The 10,733-nt window shown below is 35.1% G+C and overlaps 1 protein-coding gene across 3 annotated transcripts; it reads right to left on the minus strand.

The window, feature by feature from the left end:
- Positions 1–5,276: 5,276 nt before the first annotated feature.
- On the minus strand, positions 5,277–10,432 carry LOC100527819 (putative Got1/Sft2-like vescicle transport protein). 3 transcript variants are annotated; one of them, NM_001250988.2, is made up of 7 exons: positions 10,073–10,241; positions 9,695–9,833; positions 9,170–9,223; positions 6,790–6,863; positions 6,181–6,298; positions 5,796–5,854; positions 5,277–5,685 (listed from the first exon to the last, which is right to left on the minus strand). In NM_001250988.2, exons 2-7 carry the CDS (start codon positions 9,794–9,796, stop codon positions 5,607–5,609), a joined length of 486 nt encoding a protein of 161 aa, NP_001237917.2. In that variant the 5' UTR covers positions 9,797–9,833; positions 10,073–10,241; the 3' UTR covers positions 5,277–5,606. The 3 variants fall into 3 exon arrangements, with proteins under 3 accessions (NP_001237917.2, XP_006603691.1, XP_014626818.1); XM_006603628.4 differs by having other exon boundaries at positions 5,379–5,712; positions 10,073–10,312; XM_014771332.3 differs by lacking the exon at positions 9,170–9,223 and having other exon boundaries at positions 5,379–5,685; positions 10,073–10,432.
- Positions 10,433–10,733: the final 301 nt, after the last annotated feature.

Here is a 10,733-nt window from a genome sequence, read left to right on the forward strand (position 1 = left end):
TCTTCATTTTTAAGCCTTGTAATCGATTACCCATCCTTGGTAATCGATTACCAGAGGCCATAACCCATATATCACACAAGATCCACAGCTGGCCAGCCACCACACAAGCCTTCCTTGCTTTGTGGTCTTTGTTCCTTTTATCTGTTGACTGCCAGGAGCTCGCCTGCTTAGGTACATCACAGGTTCTCACTGACTGACTATGCCTGGGTTGGGTCGGGATTGGTCAAGCTTGGTTTTGGGCAATAGCACCCCACCCGACGTCCCCAAGGTCTCCTGACCCCCGCGACATATCTCCAAGTACCACTCTGTGGTCAACGAATAAAAGCAGGAAATTTCACCCTTCTACACTTCCTCTTTTCAAGCTTGTAGGATTATGGGGTACCCATCACATATGGTACTAGGTGGCGGTCGGGCGATGGTGCAAGACAATTCTCCACATCCACAAATCACGTATAAACCCACCATCCCCTGTTGCCCACCTCCAACTGAGCTCACGTACTCCCACGTAGCCCTTATCCTCGTTCCTCTCAACGCCGGGTCCCCATCAATCCTCTCAAGCTCCCACAACATCCAAGAAATTCAACATCCCATCATCACAAACTAACAAAACCAAGCAAAACAGGGCAAAGGCAGAAACTCTGCCCAAAACACAACTCAAAATCACAGCTTTTCACATACAAATACCCCAGTAAAATTTCCTTCATTCCAATTCGTTAACCGTTGGATCGACTCGAAAATTTTACTAGGAGTCTCTAGTACATAAGTCTACATTTTGACCGTTGGGATCTGCTAGCAAACATTTAGAACTCATTCTGTACTACTCTTTCCACAACCAGCAAATACATAGCATTTTTCTGCACTTATACAAAATTCTGCTGCACATTTCAACAGCAAAATTCTGCATAAAGTGCAGATTTCGAAATCACACTTTCCCTCATCCAATTTTGCCTAAATCGAATCCTACAAATCCCAAATCATGTCTAAACCAAGGACAAGCTTCAAACCACAGCAACACGAAATCTAGGTATCCAAAACCCCTTCATTTAATGGATTTTCATGGTTTGAGAAGTGAAATTGAGAATGGGATAAATTTGGAGCAAACTCTCACCTCACACAAGTCTATAACATCAATTTAAACTTGCTCAAACTGGATTTACACCTAAAACTCCACCGAATCAAAATTTGACTCCTCAACACCCAATTTTACCCTAGAAATGGCTCTTTGTTCACTTTGGTCATTTGTTTTTCTTTCTAGCACAGCCCAAACTTTCTCATAAGTCCTAAATGACATTTCAAGCTAGGATTAACTCACTTTAACCTCCAAATGCCACTAAATCCAGATTTGGCCTTCCAACTCTCAAAACTCACTCTTTCTCCACTCATAACACCATATTCTCACTTTCTAACCCTAGGTTACTCTACCCTTCATCTCTAACAGTTTTCCATAAGCAATTTCAGCACATAAACATCACAAGCATCATCATAAAAACCCTAAAACTGAATGGGTAAGCTTAACTCATCCAAACATGGCAAGTTCAACATGCTTTCAACAAATTTCTTCACAAATAACTATCATGAAGCAGAAACCTAGCAAAACTACCCATCATATCTCCCAAAACCCAATACCCACGAAAATCAAGTGAGAAAGAAGTCTACCCAAACCTGAAATTTCGAGGTCCCACACATAGAGATGCGCTTCATGACTCCGAAAATGCCTTTCTTTCGCGATTTGGAGCAGAAATGGGCACCAAAGGTTGGAGCTTTAATGGAGTTTCAATGGAGGATGAAGAAGAAGACAATGGCAACGTGAGAGAGAGAGAAAAGAGCTTTCTGAAATTTTCTTTGGCTGAGTGAGGAGAGAGAAAACAGCTTTTTGGTTAAAAAGAAAAGCTTTTTCTCTTTTCTATTATTTTATTTTAAGTTATGCCACATGTCTCCATTTGAGTGGAGCAAAAGGCCCACTTTTCTCTTGATGTGACTCATGCTCAGCCACATGAAGAGAAAAATCTGACCTTTTGAAATGCCAAAATCCTGCCTCGGTTTGCGTGTCGTTCCTCTGGTTCCGGTCCCTCGCGTTTCTCTGCGCCCGTCGGGGCCAGTTTTCGAAAGTAAGCAATATATATATCGAAACGCTCAGAATAAAGCCCCGAGTGTGGTTCAGAGGTTGGTTTTGTTAAATTCTAAGTCGCAAGCAAAACGATGATTTTTAGACTAATTAATTAAGAATTAACCTATAACCTTCCAGTTATGGATTTCTCTTCCTTAATTAGCCTAACCCGCGTATCTTGCCCCCACTATTCCTACTTCTACCTGGAACATATATGCATATACACTAAATAATACTTATATATATATAATCATTCAAAATACATCGTTTTCAAAAATTCCGGGTAGAAATTTACAGGATGTCACAGACTACTTCTAGGAATTGATTTAGAACATGTTATGAACTAAATAACATGCATGAATTAGACTCAAAATAAAAAAGATAGGCTAAGAATGACAAGAATACATGAACAAATGTATCTAGAATTCAATCAACAAAATAAAAATTCAACACAAACTTAGAACATAATGTGACAATTACTATGACTAAACATGACTCTAAGACAACATGGATTAAGTGATTTACACTTAGATTTTTGTGTTTTTTTTTCTAATCAATATGTTGGAAGAAAATTTAGATATAAAGGTTCAGCACAAGAATATCATGAATGAAAAATGATAGAACCTAAAATCAACACAAAAACAAGATTCAAGAGTAGATCTACAAAATTTGAACCATAGAAATGCAAGAACAAGTGTAGATCTAAGATTTAATCGGTTTATTTTTTTTAATATACTCTTAACAGAACCAAACCACAAGAAAATGGAGGATATACATGGAGAATAAGATGAAGAACAAGGAATTAAAGAGAATTCACCGAACAAAACGATAGAGGAAGCAAAAGAACATCACCTAGATGAAGATGCTCTGATACCACATGATGTAAGCTCCATTGGAGCTTGTAGGCCTAGGATCTTCTTCATCAATGGATTCCTTTGCTTCTTGGAAGATGAATGGCAGCGGAATAGAGAAGGATGAGAGAGAGGAGACGCCACTTCAAGGAGAATATGAGTCTAGAAGAAGCTCACCACCATAGGAGGCCATGGATAAGAGCTTGGAGGAAGAAGGAGATGAATGAAGGGAGAGGGAGAGAAGAGCACGAAATTTTGTGCTCTAAAAGAGCTTTGAAATCTGAAGTTTAATTTTCGAATTATCAAAGTTCCAAAAAATGCACACACATGACCTCTATTTATAGCCTAAGTGTCACACAAAATTGGAGGGAAATTTGAACTTCAATTCAAATTTTACTTGAATTTGAAATTGAATTTGTGGAGCCAAAATTTCACTAATTATGATTAGTGAATTTTAGTTATGGTTCAGCCCACTAATCCAAGATCAATTCCAAGATTCTCCACTAAGTGTGCTTAGGTGTCATGAGGCATGTAAAGCATGAAGGACATGCACAAAGTGTGACTATATGATGTGGCAATGGGGTGTAGTAAGCAAATGCTCACCTCCTCCTCTAAAATTTAATTGGATTGGGCTTCTACCAATTCAATTAAATTTATTTCCAACCACACACATCATATATTCACTTAGTGTATGTGAAATTACAAAACTACCCCTAATACAAAAACTAGTCTAGGTGCCCTAAAATACAAGGGCTGAAAATCCCTATATTTCTAGGGTACCCTACCTACATTATGGAGCCCTAAATACAAGACCCAAAATTAATGAAACTTTATTCTAATATGTACAAAGATAAGTGGGCTCGTACTTAGCCCATGGGCCCAAAATCTACCCTAAGGCTCATAAGAACCCTAGGGCCTTCTCTTGCATCTTTGGCCCAATCTACTTGGAGTCTTCTATCCAATGCCCTTGCGGGGTAGGATTGCATCAGTTGCGATGGTGTAATCCTGTTGGCTTGGAAGGGTTCATCGTTGCAATGGAGGTGTCGTTGTCATTGTTGTCGTTGTGGAGCATGCCCTCTTCACCTCATGAAGCAATTATAACTTGTGCACAAGGTTGACATTAGATTAGTCCAATTTTCAAAATAAAAAAAAGCTAAACTTTTAGGTTTTGATAATACCTTCTCATCCATAATATCCAAGTGTTTGTTATCCTTAATTGAAGAATCTATTGAGAGGTTTTTATCAATGTCGTTGTCTTTTCTTAGAGTATCAAAATTATCCCCTTTGAAATTGGTGTTTGAAGAACTTGAACTTGAAGTTTTGACCTTATGTACTGAATCTACATATAGAGTTTTCTCAACAACAAGGTTTTCACAACTTGGTTCAAATTCAGTGCTTTCAAATGATAATGATTTGCTGCAAGCTCAACGATGTGGATAAATATCATGCTTAGATTTTTCTGTTGTACTAAAAAAAATCTCCCTTAAAGTGAAATAATAACAAAAACAATATAAAGGTAGGTATTAGATAGTGACAGTTTTTAACCGTCACTCTTTTAATTAATTGTTTTAAAATTAAAATATTAACGGGACACTAAAATTTGCTAACAAAACTCGTAAGGACCAAAATGAGACACTTTTAAAAACTTAAACTATCATAATGAAACTTTCAAAATTTAATGTAACAACATGAAACAAATGCAAAACAGAACGAACCAAAAGTAACATTAAACCCTTTTATTTATTGGTGTAGAGGTTCAAAAGGACATCGCTTTCGGTCCATCAACCTTGAAATACAAGGTTCTAATGCATGCTTGACCAACCAAAAAAAAAATCGTGATAAAAAGTAGGATGTATCTATAAAACAAGTATTAAGATCTCTCTATCATAAGCATAAGAATAAAGTTTAACGATGCTTCAGTTTCCACTTGGGAAGGAACATGGTTAGTTGAAGATTTACTTAAGTTAAGCTTGCACGCCCACCAGTCATCACTTCTCTTCCTAAGTTTTTTTTTTTAACATATATCTGGCGAGAATTCAGAATTTAGCTGAAATTATTTGAGCACAAGTTTTTGTGGCAGATCAAAAAAATATTCTGGTCAAACTTTGGGCTTATTGGGTTCACATACACATTATTATTGGGCAAAAATTTAAGAGATACCTATTGGACTAAATATCCGTTATTGTTCAAGGTAAATTGAGCGACCTAAGAATAAAGTAGGAAAAGTAGAGCGCCACAATTTGCTGTTGCTTTCATTTAGCCAACACAAATTGTTTTGATTTTTTTAATATTTAATTATAACATTTTAAATAATTCCCTCAGAAAATATCAATAATTTGGAATTTTCAACAGAATATAGATTGTGTTTTAGGACAGTTGGAACTAAACGATTCCTAAGAGGCTAAGACACTAAATATATGAATTACCAAGTAAAAGCACCACTTCAAAGCACCTTTTCTTTGTGTCCTCAGCAACTTCGTGGAAACAATTCTAATTCATTATTTGTACATGAACATGAATCCTCCTAAAGGCCAACAAGAGGCTTCATGGCACAAAATAATCTAAATTCCACAATCAATCAGTAATTCCAACAGAAAGCGCTACAAAATCAAAATGCCGAGCATCCTTGATTTGCTTTTTTTTTTTTTTCAAAGTTCTGTATCACATAATCTTATCATCAACTCAGAAACCATTCTTCGAGCAAAGGGTATATAACTGAGGCTATACCTGTAACAACGTGGAACTATTAATGATCTACATAAAAGTAAAACACAAACATTAAAAGGATTCCTTTGAAAATGTTCGTTAAACAGGGTGGCTGTTGAAAGCAAAATTACCAAATAAGGGCACCGATCTCGATTATGATAGCAATTATGGTCAACACTTTGCTATGAATCTACAAAACAGGAATATCAGTTACCCATTCAATTCAACTAAGAAAGGCTGATGAAGAGGCCATGAAGTCATTATACAAATTGAAACAGCTTGCTTGATTATATTAACAAATTCAAAATGCTAACAATAAGAATTTGTCAGTGTGCATTATCAGATTGGGTAAGTATTAAGTAAACAACGGCTGAAAAGATTGTTTAAATTTCCTCACTAATCTCACTTTTTATAATTAGCAACTGAAGGGAACATTAAAAAATGCAAGTTATTAGTATATTCAAACAGTAGATACGTAATATATGGAGCCTGTAGAGATAAAGGAGTAGGGCTTACCCAGAGAGCACAGATAAGTGCTATAACCACACATCCAAGGTATATGGCTGTTGCAAAAACACGAACAGGGTCAACCATCATTCCCAATTGTTGTGCAGGTCCAAGAAGAAAGGCTGTACTGCCAGAGACACAAAACGAAGTTGGATGGTCTATAGAACTAAATCCAGGAAATTGGAAGACAAATAAAAATGATTCAAACTTCCACAATCGCATAAATATTCAAAAATAAATAGAAGTGTGTATTAGAAGAAAATAACAAGAATGAAAAAAAAAACCTGCTTACATATTAGAAGAAAAGGAGAATGAAAAAAAAAAAAAAAAACATCCAGTCATATCAATAAAAACATCAAAATGAGAAAAGAGCTCCATTAGTGAAGAGGACAAAGGAAACAGAAAATTCTTTATTGGCAAGAATGTTAAAGATTCAGGTAGCTTCATTTGTCTTCATATTGTTAGCATGAAAAGAATTAAAATTTGTGAATCGTTGAATTGATATCTTACTGGACTAACCCATAATACCATCAACTCAAATGTTATATTGTCTATGCATATAGCATTGGAAAAGTTATTTTAAATCTCACAGATCAACAAGGAGAAAATTGAATCTACCTTCCAACTGCTAACAGGTTGCCAAAGGTGAACAATGCTGCAAATTTGATGGGTTTTGCAAAAACAATCATTGACTGCAAAATAGGGAGAGAGAAAAACAGTAAATAAATACACTATTTTTTAAGTTAAAAACAATTTATTTGAAGTTCCTAAAATTTTAAAATTAGTAGAGAACCAAGTTTTGAATGTTTTCATGTCAAGTCCTAAATGTTACACGACATAAGATATGATATTAAAAAAAACAAAGAAAACAAAAAGTTGAACGAGCTTTAAATGATAGGTAATTTACTAGAAAAGATTGAAACCATATCCAATATTACAAGAACTAGATATGGACACATGCAATGAGCCAATATCAGATTATTTTCAAGAATTTTTTTTAAAGATAATTAAAGACATTAAAATGTAAATAGATGTATAGATATTCTTGAAATTGGATTGAGTTCTTGAGGTGAGGATTGCCCTAACCTTTATGAACTTTATTTTGGTCATATCTATAATCAATGTGAAATCTCAACATCCCCTCCCCCCAATCCCAGGATTCCACACCTGGAGTGTGGAGATTGTTACTTTTTTTTTGTGTGCTGTACTGGGAAAGTCACAGGGCAAGATAAATTGCACTGGGAAAACCGTGGGATTAGGTAATTTTTTCAACTTTTAAGGATAGCCAAATATCAAATCTATGACAGGCTCACAAAAAATCTTATATTTAGGTAGCTGGGCCTAACTCAATCAAAAAGGCAGCACATAAGGAGAGGATTATCCAAGTCTATATAAGCTATACTTTGGTCATATCTATAGTTGATATAGGATCATAACAGATATAAATATCACTTTTTCTTGAAATCAAATCTAAAAAATATCAATACCTATTAGGGTATAAGGATAGAAATTGAAATAAATAACCCCTGTAGCCAAGAATAAAAAAAAGTTTGGTGTATTAAAAAGCGTAGAACATCTATCTTAAGAAGGGTAATAATGAATAAATAGGAGTTATTATCATTCCAATTGTTGTTACAAAAGTTATTAGTACTTTTGTCATTCAAGGATACTTTTCACTGGTAATTATTCAGAAAAAAAATACTATCAATTCCATAACAAAACTGTTCATGCCCAGCCATGCAAGAGAAGCCATCTCAAGACTTTTGGTTGCTCAAGTTGATTAGTTGAGATGTCAATGTTATTTTGATTCTCAAATGCCATTTTGATGCTTAAAAATAACTATAATGCTGAATTAGGTTAAAAAATAACGTAGACAAAAATCATTTTAAAATTTAAAGAGATTATCCAGTCTTCAAACAATCATATTTATCAATAATCTCTTTCATGTGTAAGAATTTGATGAAATTTTAAAAAGAGCAACAGTAAACAACTAAAGAGGGAGAATAATATCAAAAGTTAGATTGTTGGTCCATCACAACTCTGACTAGGAGGTGGAGAATAGGGAGAGTCTTATTAAAAAAATGAAATTGTTTTAATCATTGATAGCAAAAGGAAGATTAAGAGGAAAAAATGTTTGCAGTTCTATGGGGTGCTTACTTGCTAAAAGGCTTCTAGGAGTAATCAGCCAAACTTACGAGGCAGGGAAAGAGGTAAAATAGTAATTAAAAATGAGTAACTGCTAGGGAATAGGAAAAGAATAGATGACTTGAGAGAAGAAAATAAGGGGCATAACCAAAATGTGATACCATTAATAAATTATTGATGTGGTAAAAAGTTAAATTTGGGGATGTATCATTTTTAATCCCTCAAACTAAAATTTTCCTTTTTTAGTCCTTTGAATTTCTGAAATGCTTTTTTTTAGTCCCTCCTGTAGTCAAAAACTGACTCAACTTGTGCTTTCAAACCACCAAATATTAGTCAGGAGGGACTAAAACATAATTTCGCAAATTTGATGGACTAAAAGCAAATTTTAATTTGAGGGATTAAAAAAGGCAAACCACAAATTGGAGGGATATTTAAGCCACTAATTTATAATGGATTCAGGTATTTTCTATATTACTAAATTTCTACACGTTGAAATCTAAATACATGATCACAAGTAAACCACATTAGTAATGTAATCTTAGAATTTAGGTTAACACCTAAAACAAGCCTACAAAACCGACCTATAAGTGAGGATTGCCCCTCACTTGTATATTATTTCTAGTCTATGTAGGACTTGAGTGGACTTGGTGCATGGATAATATGGTAGGTGACCTATCAATAGATCTAGGATAGACTTCAATACTATCTTAGAATTTAAGGAAAGGCTTAACTAAATCCTATAAAATCAGCTTGTAAGGTGAGAGTTGCCCCCTCCCCACCTGTATACTCTATTTTGGCTTGGTTTTTTTCCAATATATAAAAATATCAGAAAGGAGCCAAAAATGTCTCTCACCAGTAACATGCAAGCCAGACCAGCAACCAAACAAGAAGCAAATCCATAAATTCTCTGCTTAGTCAACAACCAAAAATGTCATAAATTAGAGCTGTTAACGTTAAACAAAGAGTAAATAGCCAAATTCGTCCCTTAAAGTATGATACGGTGATAAATTGGTTCCTGGAAGATGGAAAATACAAATTTAGTCCCTAAATGTGCAAAAAGTGCAACAAACTAGTCCTACCGTTAAATTTGTGATTCCATTTGTCATTAAGTTGTAATGTTCAATGACTAATTTGACAGTAAGTTGAATTATTCATGGATCAATTTAACATTAAGTTGCAAAGTTTAGGGGCCAATTAGTCATTAAATTGTTTGCAGACTAATTTGTTGCACTTTTTTACATTCAGAGACTAAATTTGAATTTTTCATCTTTTAAAGATCAATTTGTCAATGACTCACTTTCAGGTACAAATTTCACTATTTACCCTTAAATAAATCAATTTCAAAGAGCAAGATTTGCGTGAAAAGTTTTGAAAGCACCTGCGTTGTAGAGAGGGAGCAGAGGCCACCTGAATCCTCACCCAACAAACCCTCTTCTTGATCTTCATTATCTCCTGTTAGTGTCCGAGCAATGTTCCACATTGTTTATGAACAGAGGGTTTCTTGCTCACAGTTGGCGCTGCAGAAATCAGATGCGCAAAACAAACATAAACATCTATTGAACTATGAGAAAGGGAAAATTTTGAACATATCCCAGTCAGAAAATTCAATGTTCAGCAAATGTATTCTCTTTTTATTTTGTTAGTCATTAATCACTAATAATTATCAATTAGCAATTTTCAACATGCAAACTTGAAAGGGAAACAAAATTACTTCGATCAATTAGAAGACAAGGGATAGGAAGGAAGGGAATCTTACAGAGAATGGCCTCAAAAGATTGTTTGGCAGTGAGGAATTTCAGTGGAGAAAGCACGGCAACGGAACATGAAACGCATACTCCCTGAAAATCACCGCAACTGGACACGTCGTATCATAGGTATGAAAAGGAAAGTTTGGAGGCGTGAATGAGGATGAAGTAGAAGACTGTTCAGCTCGGGATTCAAATAAAATAATTATGTATCAGTCTCACATTTGTGATTTGTGTCCCATTTTCTGCCCCACCTATCAAAAATTTTGCACAAGGATGACTCTCCATATGGTGAATTTTAGGGATTTTGCTTCGGGCACCAGCAGATTTGCTGGTACACCAGCAAAATTTTCAAAATGCCCATTATACCCCTAGCTTATAAATAGCGCTTTCCTTATTCATTTTGTGTCTGAGCTTGTTTTCATTTTTCGTTCACTGTCATTCGTTTCGTGAGAGGTTATTCGTGAGAGTTTGTTGTTGTGTCCTCTTTGATGGTTGATCGGCAAGTAGTGGACGTGGCAGTGGCTTGATAGAGGTAATGTGTTCATTTTTTTCATAATACAGAAGGATTGGTAATCCATAAGTTAAATTCGTTTTACGGATTGATAATTCATACAGTTAATTGAACTTGCGGATTGAAAACCTGTATACTACTTAATCCGTATACAACTT

The sequence above is a fragment of the Glycine max genome, chromosome 19, assembly GCF_000004515.6.
Source record: "Glycine max cultivar Williams 82 chromosome 19, Glycine_max_v4.0, whole genome shotgun sequence".
Classification (NCBI taxonomy): domain Eukaryota; kingdom Viridiplantae; phylum Streptophyta; class Magnoliopsida; order Fabales; family Fabaceae; genus Glycine; species Glycine max.